Below are 23,651 nucleotides of genomic sequence, written 5' to 3'. Positions count from 1 at the left end.
CAGTTAATTTTTAAAGAGCAACTTTCACCCAAAAAACTGGGCTTCTTAAATGTAATAGAGCTTGTTGGAGCACTTAGTGACATTCTCCATGTTGAGTTCAGGGAAGGAGAACAAGACTTGCTGGTGTTTGATGCTGATATGAAGCCTCTAGCATCTGGTGAGTTGTATTACAGTATGATGCAAACCTGACGTTTAATTATCTCTGTAAGGACAAAGAAAAAGAAGGCATCATTGAGGTAACAGTCTTAATTGTAACCACATCAACCAAACAGATCCCATGTTAGCCTTGAAAATGTTTCGTATATAATGACCTCCTTCCTGATGATGTATGTTGTAATAATGCTACTGTATTAAAATCTGAGTTTTTAAAGTTTGCTTTCTTCATCGTTTAGATTTTTTAATAATTCTGAAGAAATGAATTTTCTGAAACAATGCTCTCATGGGGAAACACTAGGTAGTTCAGTGGGTCTTAACTCGGTTGTTGAACACTGAGTAGTATGTATAATTCTTTTATGTAACTACATTATAGTCCATTTAGCCAGTCTCCTCTCAATGGACATGTAGAGAGTATCCCTTTTTCTATATTATAAAATACACAGTGTTCAATATCCTTGTGCCTACATCTTTGTATAGTTACTAGTGTATTTCTTTAGGAGCTGCTATGGTTTTATGTCTATCTGGAATCCATTTTAGGGTGTCAACCTCTTATAATTGTCATAAACATGTAAATTTGAACAAAATATGTGATTGGTTTGGGAATTCCCTAAAAATTAAGAGATTGTATTATGGAATATTAAGTGGTTACATACATTGGGGTTCTGTTGTACATTAGTAGTACAAGTAGTTATATTGTACATTAAGCCACAGTGAATGTTCACAGCTAAAGTTGAACAAGAAATACATTGAAATCAGGATGTTGAAAAATAAAACCTTTCACCAAAGTTTAAAAAAACCTTACCAGACTTATCTTCCAACCCTGCCCCCAATGTAAATAATGTAAGATTTGTTCCCATCTGGAACTTCCCCTTGTGTCTCTCCATACTGAAAGGTCTGCAAAGACAGGTTCGTATCTATCATTATCTGCCCAGTGCCTGGCACATAGAATGTGCTTAGTAATAGTTTACAGACTATTTTAATAGATATACATAGGCTTCTCTATTGGTCATTTCAGATGGAGCTGTGTCATCAGTCAGAAATTCATGTGTAGTTCAATCAGATAAGAAAATAGAAGCCAAAGCTTGTGTGTCCAGTCCCCCTAGAAATTCACTGTCTACTGTTGTTATCAAGGAAACTACTTGGGATTGCCCTTCAAAAAGCCATAAGGAACCAGAACAGAAGATTTTCAAGAAGCCTAATCTGGTGGTAAAACCTTTGCAGCTGGTGAGTATGGTTTGATGTCTGTCTTCATGTACTGGAGATTCCGCATTATGAACAGTAACTGAATGAGTGTTTCTTTAGACAAAATTTCTGTTTGAGAAAAAGTCTTATTTCTGGACATATGATTTCTTAGAGAAGACCAGAACTTTGGTCTGAAGTCATCTTATACAGCGTTTATCCTGGTTTTCAGTCTTTTATATAACTGGCTTTCCTTGAGTCTCATTTCAAAGTTTTCAGTTGGCTTTGAAGACCTGACTGTTATTTGAGGATAACATTGCTTGGCAGACATTGATTCTCTGTCCATGTGTTTCAGTAGCCTTGAAAACCCTCAGGGCTTCAGAGGGAAGAACTGAGAAGCTTGGCTGTAACTGTTCTCAGCACTGCTGCAGGTTGCCCCTGCACCTAGCCTCAGTTGTAGGGTGCTTTTCTCTTTTACTTGATCTCCACACACACACTTCTCCGCTTTGGTGTTCTCATCTCCTGTTAGTTACTTCGTCATTATTAAGGTATTAGTTGCTCCCTCTTCTTCCCTTTTGCCCTTTACACCTGGCTTCTTCCGTGGAGAGAAAACATTTTGTGTGGAGAGCCTGCTGTATTTTCTAGAGGACGACTGAAAAGCCTAATGGAAAATAGTATATTTTAGAATAAAAGTGTTTGAGAAGCCCCATTTTTGGTTGGAAGAGTAGTCTGGATTTTAATCCATTCTTTAAAGTTGCCTTTGTTGGTAGGATTGGTCAGGATGAGGCTGTAACTTAGTTCACCCTCAGTGTTTGAAGCAGCATGTTTTCAGTTTTGCACAGGGCGGTTGTGTGTGACACACTTTTAAATCTCTTTATGTAATAATGTAAGACAGTACTTTTTGTACTTTGAGGTAGGTAAGGATCATCTTGGAAATTGTTTTAAAGGCATAACTGTGGGTCTCACTCACTTGCAGATATTCTGAATCACTGAATCTGGCCTAGAGCCTAAGAATTTTCATTTTTATAATTTTCCAGGTGTATCTTGTAAAGGTAACTCATGAAATATACTTTAAGAAACATTGTCAAAGTTTGACATGTTACTCAAAGATTTATAGTGGTTTCTTTGTTTGTTTGTTTTTAATTTGTAGCAAATAGAAATTAACAAATCCCAGCTCAACTTGGCAGTGGCAAATCATGACATCCCACCAGATGCTGTGCAGGACAAGAAGTTATGCAGACTGCCCCCATTAGATACCAGTACCCTCGTGGGTGTCTTTGTGGAGTATATAATCTCTCCTAGTCAATTCTACATCCGAATCTACAGCAGGGATTCATCAGAGTTACTTGAGGACATGATGATTGAAATGAGGTAGGAATCTGTTATTTGCAATGTATTTTTCATGTATCTTGTTAAGTCAGTTCTCAAACATTTTGGTCTCAGGGGTTTTAAAAATTAAGGACTCAGGAGAGCCTTTGCTTATCAGTATTTATTGTACCAAAAATAAAACTGCGAAAATGTAAAATGTTGTTTAAAAATCATGATAAGTTCATTTTTCTGAATATAACATTTTTATGGAAAACAGCTGTAGTTGGCTTACTAGAAGAAAGTTGTATTTCAGTATCTGCTTCTGTCTTTAATTTCTTGAGATACATTCTCTTGGTGAAAGTTTATGAAAACATCTGGCCTCACATAGATACATAGTTGGGAAAGAGAGTATTTTAACAGCCTTTTCAGAAAATTGTGAATACTCTTTTGATGGTATATGAAAACTTGACAAGTAGTGGTGTCTTAAAGTTAGATGTAATGTGGAATTTGAACTTTTCAAACTCTACTATGTTAAAATACATTTTCTAACTTTGCACTTATCTTAGCTATTTGTAAGGCCTCCTCAGACAACAATTTTGCCTTTCTTTTTCTTGGGGATGGTCTTGATCACTGCCTCCTATACAGTGTCACAAACCTCCATCTATAGTTCTTCAGGCACTCTGTCTATCAGATCTAATCCCTTGAGTGTGTTTGTCACTTTCCACTGTATAAGTAAGCATAGAGATCTTCTAAGTGTGGACTCACTGGAACTGGCCCTCAATTTTACCACCATTTGTGATTTTAAAACATCATGCATTGGTCTTTTGGAAAATACTGGTGCAGTGAGTTATATCCATCTTCCAAATGTGGACGTTTCATCACACAGTATATTTTTAAAAATCTCACTCATTAGTATCTCTGATATCATCAGAAGAGTATTATGCATTAGGAAGCTATCAAGCTCACGGTGCTAGATATAACATTTGGAAAATCCTAATTTTAATTGGAAAGCTTTTAATTTTATCATTGACAATAAATACTGTAAATGTTTTCCTGAAAGTGACAAGTCCACTTCATTCTTGAGAAAGTGTGTGTCAAATACCCAAATCTGAATAAACATAGTTTCTGAGTGGACCTTTCAAGCAAAAATGGTGTTTAATAGTGTCTTATTCATCTTCCAACTAAAAACAATACACGCACATATACACACAGAGGAGCTAGTTCAGTTCACTACTGAAATCCATAAGTGCTTTTCCTTAAGACAACTTAGGAAGTATTTTACTTATACTTCCATTTTTGTTACAGAGAACATTGAAAAGATAGTCACTCTGTGTTTGAGGTTTAATATGCTTAATAATTTTTATTGCTTTATCATGGATATTCTTAAGTGAAATTAGCCTTTTTTTTTCTTTTTTAAAAAAATTTAATTGGAATGCATGGCAGTGAAAAATAAATGACTACTAGTACAGTTGAATGCCACTGGCTTGATTCAGCAAAGGCACCTGGAGTTTCACCCTTTTGTAAAACTTTGTAAAAGCAAAGGCACCGTAGCTTTTATACCATGAATGCAAATATTAACACAGTGAAAAGGACAAATAATTATTTTCATAATAATACATATATTAAAAAAGCTTTGATCTTATGAACTCTTTGAAAGTGTGTCAGGGTCCCAGGAATTTGTAAACTGCACTTGGAGAATTACTGCTCTAAATTATCTTTTCTCTATTGAATAATGATGTCTTTTGGTAGTAACCACTGTGTAAAAATGTTTATGTTTTCATTCACTTTAGATTTATTCATGAACAGGAATCTGATTTTTACATTGGTGTCACATATAAGAGTAATTTATTTTGTATCTCTCCAAAAGCATACTGTATTTTTTCTAAGTCAACTATATCACTATATTATATACTATATGCCAAGAATACTTGGTATAATGTTATATAATGATCACTTAGTAAATTTCTATTTGAAGAAGTTTATTGGTAAAGAGAAAGGATTTGGATATGAAAAAGAAGATTAATTGATATCAGTAATAAGCATTACCAAATCAGAAAAAGTGAGAATTTTTGTTTGCTTTGTGCCAAGATTTCCTGCTCTTGATACATCAATAAAAATGATCTTTAATTTTTTTCTTTTTCTATGGATTTCTTTTATGGAATTCTGCAGGCGCTGTTATTCTAATCAGTTGGTTTCTGATCGATATGCCATGGAAGAGTGTTTTATCCAGCCAGGACATCTCTGTTGTGTAAGGATTTCCGAGGATAAGTGGTGGTATCGGGTCATTATCCATCGAATTCTCGGGAAACAGGAAGTTGAAGTGTTCTATCCAGATTTTGGAAACATTGGAACTGTTCAGAAGTCTTCCCTGAGGTTCCTCAAGTGAGTTAATAAATTCATTAAGAACAATTTAGGTTTGAACCATAATGCTGAGGCTGTGGGGGAGTGAGGACTTCTCTTCCTTTTCTCCTTCCTCTCTTCTTTCTACCCTTCTTTCTTCTTAGTGCAGATTTGGCAAATGGTCACTTAGTTTCACAGTTGGATCTCTTGTGTTTTCTCTCATATGGCTGTGAATCTGAATGGACCATGAGACTAAATTTCATTCTCTTATTAAGAAAATGATGCTTTGGGTCATGCTAAGAGTTGCATTTATATATCATGAAGTTTGGACTGTTTCCACCTATATTTTAATTTCATAGTTTTCAAAGACTGTTATGTTTTACAAATTTCTTTCTTAGACATTAGTGTGAAGTGTTAAGACATTTCATTTAAAAATGCGTGCATTAAATACTCTGAAATGGTATAAAAAACTTAAATCAAGAAGTGGATAAGACGTGCACAACAATTACTGAAGCCCACATGCCTGGAGCCCATGCTTCACAACAAGAGAAGCCACCTCAGCGAGAAGCCTGCGCACTGCAGTGAAGAGTAGCCGCCACTCGCTGCAACTAGAGAAAGCCCACATGCAGCAAGAAGATCTAGCGCACTCAATAAGAGATTCCATAAAATGCAGTTTTAAAATATGGTTAAATATTCCTATATTTGTCTGTTGCAGGTGCTGCTACACCAAGCTCCCTGCTCAGGCCATCCCTTGCTCTTTGGCCTGGGTGAGACCAGTAGAGGTACGTTTGTGTGCTTCCCATTTAATCAGCAAGCATTTGATGCCAAGAACAATTCAGAGTTCTCAGGATAAAAAAATAAAGCATGAAAAAGAAAGTCATTGTAGACAGTATGGGAGAAAGGCATGTAGACAAAATTAATTGTACTGTGTCAGATTTCCTAGGGAATTTTATAGCGTATGTTAAAGATACAGCAGGAACAGCCCTTGTTTCTGTTCAAGGTAATCGGAGACGGTGTCTTAAAAGAGGTGACATTTGCATGAAACTTTGAAGGAAGATTAGCAGCATAATTGAACAAACAAGAAAGACATTCCAGGCAAAGGGAGAGCAGCATGAAAGATCCCAAATTTAAGGAATTTTAAGTGGTTCTGTTTGGCTATGTAATAGAGGACAAGCTGCAGTTGGTGCATGCAAATGATGTCAGAGAAATAGGGACTAAGGTGGAGACCCGTAGCCATGTGCAGGAGTCTGGACATTGTCCTTTATTTTTTTAAAAACTTTATTTTGTATTGTCGTATTTTGTATTATTTGTATTTTGTATTGTCGTATTGTCCCATCCAGGCTTCCACATAACACTGAACAGAGTTCACTTATCTTAGGTTAGGTTTGTTATCCATTTTAAATATAGCAGTGTGTACATGCTGGACGTTGTCCTTTAGTTTCTGGGGAGAAACTAAAGGGAACTGCCACAATCAGAAACACATTTTTTAAAGAATTCTCTACTGACATTGTTATGGGAGATGATTGGTGTGGGATGGAACAGGAGCCATTTTCATCCATATAGATACATATATTTATGTAGTTATAATTACACACCTAATTTTGTCTTTTTCCCCTCAGAACTCTTAATTATACATAAGGTACACATTTATTATCCCATATTTGTTAGTTGAAATAATTTATCAGTAGCTTCCATTTGTTGTGACTGTTCAGTTGCTAAGTTGTGCATCACTCTTTGAGACCCCAAGGACAGCAGCACACCAGGCTTCCCTGTCTTTCACTATCTCCGAGTGTGCTCAGATTCATGTCCATTGAGTCGGTGATGCTATTTAACCATTTCATCCTTTGCCACCCTCTTCTCCTTTTGCCTTCAATATAGTTATTAGAACTATCTGCTAGTGAAATTGAAGCTTACAAATTTACTCTTTAGGAAACAAAACTATATTATTGAGGTAACATTGATTTATAACATTATATGTTTCATGTGTACAACATTGTATTTTCACTTCTGTATACATATACCTTACCTTGTTCTCACTACCAAAAGTTTATTTTCCATTAGATGACCCAACCTCCTTTACCCATTTTGCCCACACCCTCTTCCTTCCCTGCTGATAACCATTATTCTGTTCTCTGTATATACGTATTTATGTGTCTGGTTTGTTCATCATTTTGTTTTTGTTTGTTTATTAGTTTTTAAATACTCTACAAGAGGGAAATCATGTGATGTTTGTCTTTCTCTATCTGACTTGTTTTACTTAGCACAAAATGCTCAAGTTCAATCCATGTTGTTGTAAATGGTAAGGTAACAGCTTTGTTTTTTTTTTTTTATAGCTGATTAGTATTCCATTCCATTATATTTATATACCACATCTTCTTTATCTATTCTTCTGTTGATGGGCACTTCACTTAGTTCATATCTTAGCTATTGTAAATAATGCCAAAGAATGTGAGGGTGCAGATATATTTTCAGATTAGTGTTTTCATATTCTTTGGATAAATACCCAGAAGTGAGATAGCTAGATCATATAGTAGTTCTATACTTAATTTTTGGAGGTATCTCCATACCATCTCTCTCTATCCACCAATTTACATTCTCACCAGTACTGTATATGAGAGTTCCCTTTTCTCCACATCATTGCCAACACTTCTGTTTCTTACCTTTTTGATAATTGCCATTCTTACAGGTGTAAGGTGCTGTCATATTGTGGGTTTGGTTTGCGTTTCCATAATAATTAGTGCTGTTGAGCATCTTTTCATTACCTGTTGGCCTTTTGCATGTCGTCTTTAGAAAATGTCTCTTCAGTTTCTTTACCCATTTTCAAACCAGCCTGTTTTTGTTGTTGAGTTGTATGAGTTCTCTATGTGTTTTGGATATTAACCTCTTATCAGATATATCATTAGCAAAAATCTTCTCCTATTTGGTAGACAGTCTTGTTATAGTGCTAGTTGCCTTTGCTGTGCAAAAGCTTTTTAGCTTGATGTAGTCCCTTTTATTTAGTTTTGCTTTTGTTTTCCTTGCCTATGGAGACATGTCTAAAGAGAGATTACTAAGACCAATGTCAAAGAGCACACTGCCTGTGTTTTCTTCTAGAAGTTTTATTTAGTCTCGGGTCTTACATTTAGTCTCGGGCTTCCCTGATAGCTCAGTTGATCAAGAATCCACCTGCAATGCAGGAGACCTGGGTTTGATCCCTGGGTTGGGAAGATCCCCTGGAGAAGGGAAAGGCTACCCACTCTAGTATTCTGGCCTGGAGAATTCCAGAACTGTATAGTCCATAGGGTCACAAAGAGTCAGACACTACTGAGTGACTTTCACTTGCGTTTACATCTTTAGTGCATTTTGAGTTAATTTGTGTGCTTGGTGTGAGACAGTGGTCCATGCCCTAGGTGCAGTGTGCGGGCTTCTCATTGCTGTGGCTCCTCTTGTTGCAGAGCATGGGCTGTAGGCTGCACAGGCTTCCGTGTTTGCAGCATGAGGGCTCAGTGTGTGGCCCACAGACTTAGTTGCCCTTGCAGCATGTGGGATTTTCCTGGACCAGGGATCAAATCCATGTCCCCTGCATTGGCAGGTGGAGTCTTAACCACTGCACCACCAAGAAAGTCCTGTTTGGTTCTTTCTTTCTAGTTTCAATCTCTTTGGTGAAATATTCCTTCTGTTCATTAATTTTATTCATGAGCTCATTAAACTGCCTTTCTCACTGCTCATTGAATTTCTTCACAGCAGCTATCTTGAATTCTTTAACAGTTAAACTGAAGTATTCTTTGACTTTGGTTTCTGGAGAATTGTCATTGTCTTCTTGTGGTACAGTGTCGCTGTGAGTCTCGTGTTGTTTGATGAAGTGTTCTGAGCTGGTTTTGAATGACAGAGTAGGAGCTCAATTTCCTCCAGTAGGTGGCGCAACCATTTAAGGTTTTGGTTTCTTTAACCTGAGCTGCCTCTGAGAGTTGGCACTTTCCAACCTCCCCCTTCCCTGTAAGAGGTGTGGCTCCATGCCCTATTTGTCACTGCTTTTTGTGCCACCAGAGTCTCGCTGCCTTGCTTCTGCCGTAGCCGCTGTTGTCATCTGGACTGTGGGCTCTAGTGTTAGGGCTCCCCTGGAGGCACAGGACCTGCTGTGGGGAAAGGTGATGAAGAGGGTGCAGGCGGGGCTGTGGGCACCTTAGATGCTGGAGGGCCAGGGTGCGCTCCTGCCTGAGGCCGTGGGTGCCAGGAGTGGTCAGGGGGCCCCAGTTGGGTGCACCGCCTTCCTTGTGGCTGCCAGTTTCTCTGAAGCCGTGTGTTCCACTGCCTCACTCGGAGGGCCAGGTTGCCAGCATGCACTCTGCAGTGGCCCCGCTCCTCTGTGCATTTCAGTCCATCCCCTTTGGGTGTGCAGATGTGTGGAATTCTGCAGTGCCCTGTTGTGCTGGGCAGAAGTACGTTTTTTTTTGTTTGTTTTTTTTTTTCAATCCATTTTTTTTTTTTTCAATCCAGAAATACGTTTTTTGAGTTGTGGATGTTTCACTGGATATAGATTGAAGGGGAGAGACAAAGGTAGTCTTTACCACTCTACCATGTTTCTGAAGTCTGAAAACTGTGTTCTTCAGTTTTAATATGTTTATGTGTCGATTTATTCTTATTTATCCTCCTTTGTGGTTCATTGGAATTTTTATCTGTGCATTGTTACTTTTCATTAAATCTGGCTAATTCTTAGTCAGTATCTCCTCAGTTACTGTCTTTCCCTATATTCATTTTTATAGCCCCCCCCCCCCGTTTCTCTCTTTTTTGTAGAACCATAATTAAAAATATGTTAAACCTTCTCAGTTTACCTTCCATATCTTTTAACCTCTCTTCTGTAGTCTATATACCTTTCTGTTTTCTATGTTGCATTCTGGGTAATTTTTCTAAATTATCTTCCAGTTTACTAATTTTTTAAAAATTTATTTTTTAATTGAGGGATAATTGCTTTACGGAATTTTGTTTTCTGTCAGACATTAAAATGAATCAGCCATAGGTGTTTATTTTTTATTTCTACCTAATCTGTTATTGAATACACCTATTAGGGTTTTACTTTTGGTTATTATTACTCTATTTTTACTTTCTAATTCTAATATTATTGTATTTTTACTTTCTAAAAGTTCTCTTGATTATTTAATTCTGCTAGATCTCTGCAGAAGCTTTCAAGTTAATTTCATTTTTTGTTTGTTTTTACATGTAGTAAGTTTAGTTGTTTTGTAATTCCTCTAGAAATTCAGATATCTAAAGTTTCTGAGGTTTGGTATTAGTTATGTTGTTATTTGTGATTCATTGTCTCCTTATATACTTTTTATCTTTGCCTATGTCCTGCTCATTGACTTTTTAAAAAATTTTTGTAAAATTGGTTGGAATATAGGTTGAGTTTGCCTGCCTCCAGAAAGATTTACATTCTCTTCTGCCAGGTACCTAGCAATCTAGAACCATGTTAATTTAAATGAACAACCTGAAGATTTGTGTACCACCCAGTTGATGTGAAAATTGAGCTGCAAATCCATATGAAGGCTAATTTATTCCTTTTTCTGGCTTAGTCTGAGCATGTATCCCTAGGGACTCAATTTAATAAACTCCTCTCCACTCCCGATCATGGGCAGATACTGGCTTGAATTTCTGTCCTCTGACCTGTAAAAATCATTGAAACCAAAGTTCAGATTAGCCTGGATTAGCAGATAACCTTAAGACAAAAATAGTTGCCACTTTTCCTTTAATTTTGACCTGGTAATTTGTTACTCTTTTGTTAGTTCTCTGATGCTTTTTGGACATGTTTTAAAAATATTTTATCTAAAATTTTTAGTTTCTGTGGGAGGGTTGGTCCAATAATCTAACCCAATCATTTCCAGACATGGAAGTTTTTCATCACATTAAGATAAGTTTTTCCCATAATTGCATTTTCATAATTTTTCCTTTATTCTACTTTTTATCATGCCCAAATCATGAATATCCTTGTGTTATTCTGATATTTTCACGGTTTGATTTTTTCACTAAAATCTTTAGTTCGTTAGGATTTCACTTGTAATTTGTGGTTTGGTTTTTATAATTGATGTTTGAAGCTGTCATCTGAATCTCATATCTTGATTGTATTTCAGGAACATTGGACACCCAGAGCTATTTTGCAGTTCCAGAAGTTGTGTGGTTTGAAGCCATTAGTAGGGGTAGTGGATGAATATGTAGATGGGATCCTGAACATTTTCCTGTGTGATACGTCCTCAAATGAAGATGTCTATTTCCACCATGTTTTGAGGACAGAGGGTCATGCTATTGTATGCCGAGAAAATGTCCCTTCTAAGGTGGAGCAGTCTGAATGTATTTTGTAATGTATTTTGTTTAATCTTAACCCTTCAAGGTATAGGAGAATTTAATACAGAAGGTTATTTGATTGATTCTTTAAGAGACATCTGTGAGATGCCTGGCTTACTGAATGCACAGCACTTTCTTAATTTTCACATGACCACAGAAAACTACATTTGGCTTATTGTCTCTTAGAATGTGAGTTTCTTTTATTTTAAATAATGGAGGATTCTGTCTTACCCCCAAGTATTTGATTCTCTGAAGTTTTCTTAGAGAAGAGCAACACTTTCTTATTTTCTAATTATTGATAGCAGTGTCTACATCACCATTAATATTGGTGTTGATATTTTTGTGGCTAGCAGGCACTATCAGTGTGGGAAAAATTCTATTAAATTTTAGAAGATAATACATTTCCACAACATTTGAGGATTATGGAGTGCTGTTTCCATTTTTTTTCCTGAGAAACTAAACTCTTCCTCCTCCTTTTTCTTATCCTAGGGTTTCAGAGACCTCAACCCTTTAGCTTTATACACTAAATCCAGTGTGAGGCCTGAGGACATTGTCCTGAAAGAGCTGGGCTATTCTTCCCAGCACTATTTTAACGAAGACCGAGAGATCAGTCCACAATCAAAAGAGAGTGACTTATATACCCTGGTAAGAGGTTTTTGCAAATATTGTCATATTCTTTTTATAATTGTTAATATTTAATGAGTACTTACTGTATGCCAAATGCTATAAAAGGCACTTTAAATATATTATTTAATACTCATAAAATACTTGTGAGGTAGTGACTCTGTGCTTAGTTGCTCAGTCATATCCGACTCTTTGCAACCCCATGGACTGTATGCCACCAGGCTCCTCTGTCCATGCAGATTCTCCAGGCAGGAATACTGGAGTGGGTTGCCATGCCCTCCTCCAGGGGATCTTCCCGACCCATGGATCAAACCCCGGTCTCCCGCACTGCAGGTGAATTCTTTACCATCTGAGCCACCAGGGAAACCCAAGAACATTGGAGTGGGCAGCCTATCCCTTCTACAGTGGATCTTCCCGACCCAGGAATCAAACCAGGGTCTCCTGCATTGCAGGCGGATTCTTTACCAACTGAGCTAACGAGGGAAGTTGTAGTGACTATAATTAACCTTATTTTAGCAATGAGGAAACTGAGGCATTTGCAAACCTGGGGAAGTTTGGAAACTACACAGTAATCTCAACAGTTACCTTGTCTCTCATCATTTGCTGGTTTAAACCTTGATTTCAGCCATGATTTTTCCTGCATAATTTCTCTCATATACTGAATTCTGCTACCACCTTGGTGCAGTTGTGACCTTACCTGCATGGATCCAAATGCTATTTTTTCTTCCCTCTGCACACTTGAGATGTTTTTGAAGTGTTCTCATTTCTAACTTTGCTGTAAACCTCATGGCAACTCCTACCTATAGTAATAACAATATTATTATTATGTATTATTCCATACCACAGTTCAGTTCACTTGGTCAGTTGTGTCCAACTCTTTGCAACCCCATGGACTGCAGCACACCAGGCTTCCCTGTCCATCACCAACTCCCAAAGTTTGCGGAAACTCATATCCATTGAGTCAGTGATGCCATCTAACCATCTCATCTTCTGTCATCCCCTTCTCCTGCCTTTAATCTTTCCCAGCATCAGGGTCTTTTCAAATGAGTCAGTTCTTCGCATCAAGTGGCCAAAGTATTGGAGTTTCAACTTCAGCATCAGTCCTTTCAATGAATATTCAAGACTGATCTCCTTTAGGATAGACTGGTTGGATCTCCTTGCATCCAAGGGACTCTCAAGAGTCTTCTCCAGGACTTCCCTGGTGGTCCAGTAGTTAAGAATCTGCCTGCCAATGCAGGGGACTCCGGTTCAATCCCTGGTCCGGGAAGATCCCACATGCCATGGAGCAACAAAACTGGTGTGCTATCAATACGGAGCCAGCACTCCAGAGCCTGTGAGCCATGACTAGAGAAAGCCCATGCACAGCAATGAAGGCCAAGCGTAGCAAAAAAAAAAAAAAAAAAAATTTATTGATTAATTAAAAAAAAAAAAAAAAGAGTCTTCTCCAACACCACAGTTCAAAAGCATCAGTTCTTGGGCACTCATTTTTCTTTATGATCCAACTCTCACATCCATACATGACTACTGGAAAAACCATAGCTTTGACTAGATGGACCTTTGTTGGCAAAGTTATATTTCCTTTTTATTTTATTTTTTTTTTTTGAGCTGTAACTCCTTTTATTTTCTCTGTTTAAAATTAAACAGAAAACAAACATCAATTTTGTTATACATGAACATTTCCAAAGTACATTGTTTGTACAAGAGAAGGACTAAGAAACAAAAAGATGTTTACAGAGATCAAACATGGGTGGGTGCACGTGCCTCACGGCTTTCCGATGGTACTCAGGGGGAGCCACTTCATAATCACTGGCACTAAACAAAGTTGCACAGTTCTTTGCCAGGTATTTTAGGAAATCGTGAAGATAATTCAGTAATAAAGCAAGGCTCTTCTCATCCAGAGGTGTATAGGCCAACATTGCTCCAATTCGTACAAACAGTCTCAGGAGATGTGGCGCCCCGTACACCTGGGACATGGGTGCATCAGGGTGGTCCGCAAGGATCTCAGCGTACTGCGGCCTCTCAAATTTGTAGAGCAGTTGAGTGCCCAACATCACATTGAAGTATTCCTTTATCCCGGCCACAACCTCATTGACTGCATACTCCTTATTATCTGTGTTTCCTCGAGATTTCTTGTAATTTGCATAATCCTCTAGGATGGAATCCACGTTCTTCTTGGCGGGAAGATAGAAGAGCTGTTTTTGCCAGGTAATTAAGTCCCAGTCATCAACAAGCCATGGCTTCAGTTCTTCAGAAATCTTGACTTTAACTTCAACTCTGCTCGTAAATGTTTCCTCATTTTCAACAGTAGGATCTACTCGAGCCCTTTTCTTTCGAGGAGGCTGAAGTGTTTCACTAGTGCTGCCACCATCTCCATTTCCAGGTGTCTTTTGTTTGTTCTTTTTCGTTTTCACTTCAATTTTTTTTTTGTTGTAGCCCAGCAGTCTTCTTTCCAGGGGCAGCCCCTCGCATCTTCCGCTCTGCATACTGGTCCTGATTGGCTTTTTGGAGTTCTCTCTGTTTTTGTAAATTGGTATCCACATACTTGAGTACTCTGCTTTCCGGAACCCATTCATCCCAACTAGAGGTCAGGAAGGGGTGGTGTAGGGAGGGAGCTCCTTCCGGAACAGGAAAAAGGGCTACAATATCCTCATGTGTCTTCAAAGTTTTTTCAGAGCGCCTGGGCCTCACAGCACTTTTTTTATTCCAACCACTGTAATGGATGAAGTATTTGACCTGTTTATCCTTTATGGCAACTGTTACACACTTTGCTTCATACAGAAGAGGCCCATGAAAGCACAGCACTCTCTCACCCTCCTGGAATTTAGTCTTCGGGTCCTGTTTCGGCGCCATTTATAAAAGATTCACCGTCGCCTCCTCCTTCTCCCACCACCCCTGACTACCGCCCCCTACTCTCTACCCCACCCAGCTCCGCGACAGACGCGCCGTCAGGCCCCGCCAACTCTACATCCTGGGCCCGATTTGCCAGTGTCCAGCAGACCGCCCAGCACTGCGACCCGCGCAACTCTATCTCTCCTTTTTAATACGCTGTCTAGGTTGGTCATAGCTTTTCTTCCAAGGGGCAAGCGTCTTTTAATTTAATGGCTGCAATCACCATCTGCAGTGATTTTGGAGCCCCAAAAAATAAGGTTTGTCATTGTTTCCATACCTATTTCCCATGAAATGATGGGACCAGATGCCGTGATCTTAGTTTTCTGAAGTTGAGATTTAACCCAACTTTTTCACTCTCCTCTTTCACTTTCATCAAGAGACTTTTTAGTTCTTCTTTGCCTTCTGCCATAAGGGTGGTGTCATTTGCATGTCTGAGGTTATTGATATTTCTCCTGGCAATCTTGATTCCAGCTTGTGCTTCCTCCAGCACAGCATATCTCATGATGTACTCTACATATAAGTTAAATAAACAGGGTGACAGTATACAGCCTTGACATACTCCTTTCCTGATTTGGAACCAGTCTGTTGTTCCATGTCCAGTTATAACTGTTGCTTATTGACCTGCATACAAATATCTCAGGAGACAGGTCAGGTGGTCTGGTATTCCCATCTCTTGAAGAATTTTCCACAGTTTGTTGTGATCCACACAGTCAAAGGCTTTGGTATAGTCAATAAAGTAGAAGCAGATGTTTTTCTGGAACTCTCTTGCTTTTTTGATGATCCAGTGGATGTTGGCAATTTGATCTCTGGTTCCTCTGCCTTTTCTAAAACCAGCTTGAACATCTGGAAGTTCACGGTTCACATACTGTTGAAGCCTAGCTTGGAGAATTTTGAGCATTACTTTGCTAGTGTGTGAGATGAGTGCAATTGTGCAGTAGTTTGAGCATTCTTTGGAATTGCCTTTCTTTGGGATTGGAATGAAAACTGACTTTTTCCAGTCCTGTGGCCACTGCTGAGTTTTCCAAATTTGCTGGCATGTTGAGTGCAGCACTTTCACAGCATCATCTTTTAGGATTTGAAATAGCTCAACTGAAATTCCATCACCTCCACTAGCTTTGTTCATAGTGATGTTTCCTAAGGCCCACCTGACTTTGGACTCCAGGATGTCTGACTCTAGTTGAGTGATCGCATCATCGTGATAAAAAGATAACAGTGACACTTACTGTACTTGTACTATGTGGCAGGCGCTGTTCTGAGTACTTGCATGTACTAGTTAAGTTAATCTTCACAACCACTTTACCAGGTTGTTTCTTTAAGATCCCCATTTTAGATATACATAAAGTGAAGCACATTAGTAAATAATAAGTTAAGTGACTTTTCAACAAATGAGCAGATAAATAGACATGTCTTTGAAGTCTCTCATATTCCTCATGGCAATAAGTACTGAGCTAAAAATATAGGTTGGGCTCAGTTTGAGAGTCCCCAAATTTATTTTTTCCGGACATGACAAAGCTTTTTGCTTTGAATAAAATATGAAAATATTGTTTTGTAAGTATGTTTTATATATCTGACTTTTTAAATTATAGGGATAATGTTATTTTGTTAGTGGACTTGCAGTTTTAGAAAAGATAAAAAGGAAAGGCTATTTTGCTGTACCCCTGAAACTAACACAACATTGTAAATCAATTATATTTCAATAAAGAATTTTTTTCAAAAGAGCATTTGACTACTGGGAGATTAACCTACTCTGAAAAATGTGTATGAATGTTTACTGCCGCATGTTTAAAGCAATATCAACATTTTAGATTTCATTTTAGTTTAAAGCTAGTTAAAATTAATTGGGCTTGTTTAACCTGTCAAACTTTCTGAAATCTGAATTTTTGTTAGTCCTTATTACTTGATTAGAACTGTTATGTTTCCTGATTCTTAAATAGGGAATTGAATTTTCAGCCTTAAGAGTTTTTAGAATATCTTATCATCACTGTGTTGATGTCTTTACTCATAGTTCAGTCCTGAAAATGAAATAAGGCCATCTTTTCTGCAAAGAGATAAGGCCTAAAGCTTCTCCATTGTACCCCAGCCTGTATTTTAACATATCAAGACTCCCACATGCTACATACACACACAAACCTGCCTCTATACACCTTGTTGTTTAGTCACTAAGTCGTATCCAATTCTTTTGTGAGCCTGTGGACTAGAGCCCACCAGGCTCCTCTCTGTCCATGGGATTCTCCAGGCAAGAATACTGGAATGGGTTGCCATTTCTTTCTCCAGGGGATCTTCCCAACCCGGGGATCAAACCCTTGTCTCCTGCATTGGCATACGGATTCCTTACCGCTGAGCCAGCAGGGAAGCCCCTCTATACATCTGATTCCCTCTAATTCTTGCTTTTCTTTTAGGCATCCTAACAGTTTGATTTATCTCCTTTATTACATGTTCTCAGACATCTTCCTTCTCCAGTATTATTTTGGTCAGTGTGACATCTCTGTGTTGGCTCTACACTGAAGGTTGTGCTGCGATTATCTGATTGTGTATCTTCATGCTATATTTGAGCTCTTAGAGCTGGGCCCCTGTTGCATTCATCTTTATACCCACAGAGCTACCCTGTACACATTACATAATATGTACTCGATGATTGTTAACCTGTGCATGCGTCCTCAGTCGTGTCCATCTCTTTGCGACCCAATGGACTGTAGCCACAGGCTCCTCTGTCCATGGGATTCTCCAGGCAAAAATACTGGAGTGGTTTGCCATTTCCTCCTCCAGGGGATCTTCCTGACCCTGGATTGAACCCGTGTCTCTTATGTCTCCTGCATTGGCAGGCAGATTCTTTACCACTGCACCACCTGGGAACCCCTTGGCCTGAACTAATTTAACAGAATTGGAATGCCTAGGGTCAGTGCATAAAGTGAGAAAATAATGTTGCATATGCATGAACCATGGTGAAAACTTGCCCCCAGAATTTATAGGTGTGTAAATTTTGGAAACAGCATTACTATAGAAAATAAAATAATTTCTCTTTTTTATCTACTAGCAAGATATTAAGGATGAAAAGACTTTCAGTCACCTTAGATCAGTCACCTCAGAGGAGCCATTAAAGGATTCTAAGTTAAATTCTTTGAAAATACAAGATAAGAGCTCTGAAGAAGATCCAAAGTGGTCCATCCCAGAGCTAAAGGATCTGAAAGAAGAAAATGAGGTAGGAGAAGGGGATATAGCTTTTTAAAAATGTAATTAATAAATTCATAAGTGAAGGAGACTGAAGTAAAATAGCTCTTTATGCTGTATTCTTGTGGTGCCATCAGAGCATCTCCTACAGATGAATTACAAACTCTTCAGTGATCACCAACACCAAAGTTTCAGCAATGTAGCCTCAATCAGAAAAAAGAAAAGCCATTATCTGACTCCTGGGCAATTTTGAAGAATTATGCAGTGATTAGAAAGTAGTATTGAGAAATAGTGTTAGGAAGACCCATCAAGAAAAATGTTTGACAGCTCTTTTTGCAGGACATACTTTAATCAAATGTCCCATGTGCTCACAGCTTTTTTCTTTTTTTTTTCAAAAAAAAATAAGAAAAAACCAAATGTTTATGTACGCACAGCTTAGAGTTCCCCATAACCCCTTCCCCTTCATTTCCTATTTCACAGAGCAACCATTTTCATTTCTGTTAATGTCTTCTTTTGGAATTTGTCTCTATTTCTTTCATTAAGTAGCATGCTTATATTGTTATTTCCTTATTTTTCAGTTTTAAATATGTATGGCCTTCCCAGCATGAGAGATGAAGGTTTAGTTCTCTTTCATCTCTTTTCCCCCACCCCAGACAAAAATATCCTTTCTGTTCTCTCATTATCTTACTAATATATCAAACTTTCCATTAGGTCACCATTCATTCAATATTTTGTTATTGTGACCCTGTAAATGCTATATACAGTTAAGTAATATATGATGTCAGGTTTTCCTTTCCTGCGTAACTTTTATTTTCTCTGGTGTTAATACGTCTTTCTAAGTGAATATACAGTAAGCAATTGACTTTGTACTCAGGGTACTGTCCTATCAATTTTAATACATGTATAGATTTATGTAACCAGCACCATAATCAGGATGCAGAATGGTTCCATCATCTGAAAAAACTCCCTGATGCTACTCCTTTATAATCACATCTCCCCAAATCCCTGATCCCTTAGCAAGCATTTCTGTTTTCTGTCTCCATAATTTTACCTTTTCAGGACTGTCAATTAAGTGGAATCATGTGCTATGTAACTTCACAATAGAAACTTCTTTGATTCAGCATAGTACCTTCATTTAAATCATTGCATGTATCAATAGTTCATTTCTGTTGATGAGTAGTATGGTATGGATATACCACAGTTTGTATATACATGCATCCATTGAAAGACATTATGGTTATTTAGTGTATGAATTGATCTTCTATATTTTGGTATGACTGGATCTTCTATAAATATTCATGTACAGGCTTTTTAATAAACATAATCAAGGGTCGGATTGCTGGTTCATGTGGTAAATGTATGCCAAATTTTTACAGACTGGCTGTACCATTTTGCATTCCTATCAGTAGTATATGAGTTCCAGTTGTTCCATATCTTATCAGCACTTGATATTGTCAGGAATTTTTATTTTTAACCATTTTCATAAGTGTGCAATAGTAGTATCACAGTGTGGTTTTAATCTGCATTTCCCTAATGACTGTGATATTGACCATCTTATCATGTGCTTTTTTGCCATCCACATGTATTTCTTGGTGAAATGCCAGTTAAAGTCTCTTGCCCATTTTTTGAATGGGTTGTTTGTTTTCTTACTATTGGGTTTTGAGTATTCTTGATATGTTCTGGATATGTTTTGGATAGCCCTTTGTTGGATTTGTGATTTTCAAATAGTTTCTCCCACTTGTAGCTTCATTCTCTTAATGGTGTCTTCCATATAGGAAAGGTTTTTAATTTTGACAAAGTACATCATTTTTTTTTCTTTTATGTACTGTGTTTTCAGTTTCAAAACATCTTGATTTAATTTTAGTATAAGGGGTGAGATTTAGGTTAAGGGTATGGATGTTCAGTGGTTTTAGTGCTATTTGTTGGAAAGACTATGCTTTATTGAATTTTAAAATATTTTTTGACATCATATTTTATATCTTTTTGTTTTATGTATCTCTTAACTACTTATTGTAGATATAGACAATTTTACTTTTAACTTTCCTTTATAAGTAGTTGTTATAAGTTATTCTTAGCTTTATAAGTAGTTGATCTATTACCTTTACCATATGTTTGCTTTTACCATTGAGATTTTTCTTATAATTTTTATATGTCTAATTGTGATATTTTCTGCTTTAAGAAGTCCCTTTAACATTTCTTGCAAAACTGATGCTGAACCCTTGTAGACTTTTTGATGATGGCCATTCTGACCAGTGTGATACCCCACTGTAGTTTTTGATTTGCGTTTCTCTGATAGTGAGCAATGTTGAACATCTCTTCTTGTGTTTATTAGCCATATGTCTTGTCTTTTTTGGAGAAATGTCTGTTTAGGTCTTCTGCACCCTTTTTGATTGGACTGTTTGTTTTTCTGGTATTGAGCCTCATGAGCTAACATTAAATGAGTTGCTCTTGTTTTCATTCTCACTTTATACCCTCAATTTCAAAAAACTTCATAGTAGTAGTTCCTGAACTTTTGCAGTATTTATGGTATAAGTTGGGTTGCTTCTCAGATTTTCCTCCTAAAAGCTCAGGATTCCACTTTCTCAAGACTACTTAATAAGTTGTACCTTGTCTGATTCCTGTATCCAGAACATAGGTGATGTTTCCCCCTCTTATTTCTCTTTGACTGTAAGTTTATACCTTGAATCTATTTTATTTTGGTGCTATGTCAGAAGGGGAGAGCATAATGAATTGCATATTCAAAGTGCCATCTTTACCCAGAGTCAGGAAAAATTGTAAACCTAAATTTCAAAATGTATTCATATAGGAATAATAAATAAAAGTTTTTCTTTGTTGTCTAGGATGATATCCCCACTGGAATGCCTTGCCTGGAGTCAGTAACCATAGGTGATGATATTTGGGATGAGAACTGGTTACCTTTGCAGGCTAAAATGGGAAAAGAAAGTGATGCTGCCTCTCATTTATTTACCTCAAGCCTTGGTGGAAAGAAACCATATTCATCATGTAAAGAATTGCCACAGAAGGTTAGATCCTTGGAAAAACATAAAGAAAATCATTACTGAAAAAGGAACTGTTAATGTAATTATCCAAGCCTCAGAAAAGCTGTACGTTCTGCATTTCATGAGGATTTCTCAGACAGTAATTCAGAAGAATGCATTTCCTGGCCGCTTCCTCCCTGCAAAGAAGACAGTGTTAGGGATGGAGACAGGATGAAACAGGGGAGAATAAACCATGGACATATTGTGTCTATCTACCCTATCAGTCATTATGATTTTTGTTTTATTGTTGGCACCTAGTCAAGGTCTTAGAAACTAGAAATAAAGTGTTTTCCCTAATTTTTGTTGCTTTAACCTTATAATGTCTGGATCTGAGTATATTTACTAATACTGGACCCTATATATATAAATTTTAATTTATATCCCACTGACTACCAGAAAGAAGATACATCAACACTTAAGTTTCTGCTTGTTATTTGTGCCATTTTAATACTGAATGATTAGAAAAATCAACTAGCCACGAAGAATGTATTAAAGATGATACTACAAACACTTTTATGAGATCTGTGTATTCAAAGGAATTCAGTGTGTTGGGTATGGACAAGTAAAGCAAGAGGGAAAACTCACATTGATAAGAAAGTTAATAAATACCTTTTCTTGTTTAGTTAGTATACACTACCTCTTTGCCTTTGCCTTGCCCAGTTTATCCTCCATATGAATCACGTGGCACTATATCTTGGTTTAGTATTGCAGTATTTTTTTTCTCTGTAGGATTGGTGTTTTTCTACACCCAAAGATATATGGGATGATTCATGGCAGCCTTCAGGCCTTGTGAACGGAATGAAAGAAGTTCAAATACGAGAAGGACTGGGTGCTCAAGAAAAATATTTTGACACAACCAGGATTCAAAAGGTAAGTATCTAATGAGTGTTACTGTGACAAGTTATTTTTTGAGGAAGTGCTTTCAGTTTTAGAAGGTGAGATTCTGGTGAGTGATCTTAGCATTTGGTAGAATACATATATGTAAAAATGTATGTTTATTTAAAAATTGATTTCAGTTATCTTACTATAGTTATTCATAGAAAATTCTGAGCCTGGAATTAGAAGATTGATGAAACATTAGGGATAGAGAAAACAGGTATTTTCACTTAGCCATACATTTTAAGTTCTGTAGCTGCCCAATCATGTAGGCGAGTTTTTTCTATTTTGTTGCTTTAGTAGAAAGCACTAGCCCTGGAATAAAATCCATTTGTTTTGTGTTTCTCAAATATATTATGAGCATCCTGAAAATAGAAGGACAATTTGTGTGAATCCTGAAATTTGGCTAATGGTCTCTGTACTTTTGTGCAGTACACTGAAAATGAAGGACATCATGTCTAGACTTGTTAAAAAAGCAGAGTTGTGGAAGATAAGCCTTCTGAGTGATATATTTTCTGCAGAATGTGATTACTTTGCATGAGATTATTGATAAAGTATGCTGTATCACATAAAACAGTCTGTTTCGTAAATGTAGGTTTCTTAAAGCACAGATTTAGTTTTAAGATAAAGTTTTTTGTTTTGTTTATTCATGCATCAGCTGATGGACCTTTGAGTTATTTCTGCTTTTCTGCTATTATGAATAATGCTGCTGTGACATGTGTGTATGTGTTTCTACGTGGACGTATGTTTTCAGTTTTCTTAGGTATATACCCGGGAGTTGAATTACTAGGTTCTGTGGTAATAAATCTAGCCCCTCCCACCCTACCCACCACCCACCCCCCGGTGGCTCAGCAGTAAAGAATACACCTGCAGTGTAGGAGACACAGGAGATGTGGGTTTGATCCCTGGGTTGGGAAGATCCTCTGGAGAGAGGAATGGCTATTCCCCTCCAGTATTCTTGCCTGGGAAATTCCATGGACAGAGGAGCCTGGTGGGCTACAGTTCATAGGGTCATGAAGAGTAGGACATGACTAAAGCGACTAAGCATACATACACACACGTGGTAACTCTATGTTTAGTATTTTGAGGAACTGCCAGACTGTTCTAAGCAGTTGCACCATTTTATATTCCCACCAGCAATCTAAGAGTGTTCCAATTTGGTCCACATCTTTGCCGGCACTTGTTATTATCTAATTTTTAAAATTATCGCCATCCTAGTGGGCATGAAGTTTTATGTTATTGTGGTTTGGGGCTGTGCTTTTGATTACATATGTTAATGTTTTATAAATCATGAACATATTTCTTGAAAGTTGCCACTAACCTCTGGTCCCGTAAGGGTATATTTTCAGACAAGCATTAAGGAGTCTTTGATTGATAACTACAGAGCAAGAATCTGGCAGAGCAATGCTTCTTGAACTACACTGTTCATAGCGATCACTTGTGAATCTTGTGAGACTGCAGATTCTGATTGAGCAGAACTGGGCTGGGGACTAAAGTTCTCGATGTCTTAGAAGCTTCCAGGTGATGCTTACGCTGCTTGGTGGTGAATCACACTTTGAACAGCAGTGCTCTAAACTGCTATGTGGAGGAGGAGACTCTTAACTTTTCACTTATGTGCTTAAACTGCCCACAGGTACTTGCTTTCATAGTGGCATACAAATTTAGTAGGCATTCACCTATGTTCTTTTTTTCAGAGTGAAAAACTGTCAGAATGCATCTTAAATGTATTTTAGCCATTTGTCTTTCTTCAAAATCATATTT

At 37.6% G+C, this 23,651-nt stretch overlaps 1 protein-coding gene and 1 pseudogene across 4 annotated transcripts in view; one reads left to right on the top strand and one right to left on the bottom strand.

Moving 5' to 3' along the window:
- Positions 1–23,651, top strand: part of TDRD5 (tudor domain containing 5) — a 90,420-nt gene that overhangs the window by 50,451 nt on the left and 16,318 nt on the right. For all 4 annotated transcript variants that reach the window (XM_020868804.2, XM_020868799.2, XM_020868801.2 and 1 more), the window contains exons 7-16: positions 4–157; positions 1,172–1,380; positions 2,486–2,706; positions 4,813–5,025; positions 5,699–5,765; positions 11,085–11,285; positions 11,785–11,940; positions 17,843–18,007; positions 20,817–20,999; positions 21,744–21,884. In XM_020868804.2, the coding sequence (XP_020724463.2) occupies positions 4–157; positions 1,172–1,380; positions 2,486–2,706; positions 4,813–5,025; positions 5,699–5,765; positions 11,085–11,285; positions 11,785–11,940; positions 17,843–18,007; positions 20,817–20,999; positions 21,744–21,884 (1,710 nt within the window). The remainder of the gene's footprint in view (positions 1–3; positions 158–1,171; positions 1,381–2,485; positions 2,707–4,812; positions 5,026–5,698; positions 5,766–11,084; positions 11,286–11,784; positions 11,941–17,842; positions 18,008–20,816; positions 21,000–21,743; positions 21,885–23,651) is intronic.
- LOC110121582 (mortality factor 4-like protein 1 pseudogene) lies at positions 13,513–14,792 on the bottom strand (annotated as a pseudogene).

Source organism: Odocoileus virginianus, chromosome 11, assembly GCF_023699985.2.
Source record: "Odocoileus virginianus isolate 20LAN1187 ecotype Illinois chromosome 11, Ovbor_1.2, whole genome shotgun sequence".
Taxonomy (NCBI): domain Eukaryota; kingdom Metazoa; phylum Chordata; class Mammalia; order Artiodactyla; family Cervidae; genus Odocoileus; species Odocoileus virginianus.
Note: the sequence above shows the minus strand (reverse complement) of the source record. Positions and strands in the feature narration are given on the sequence as shown.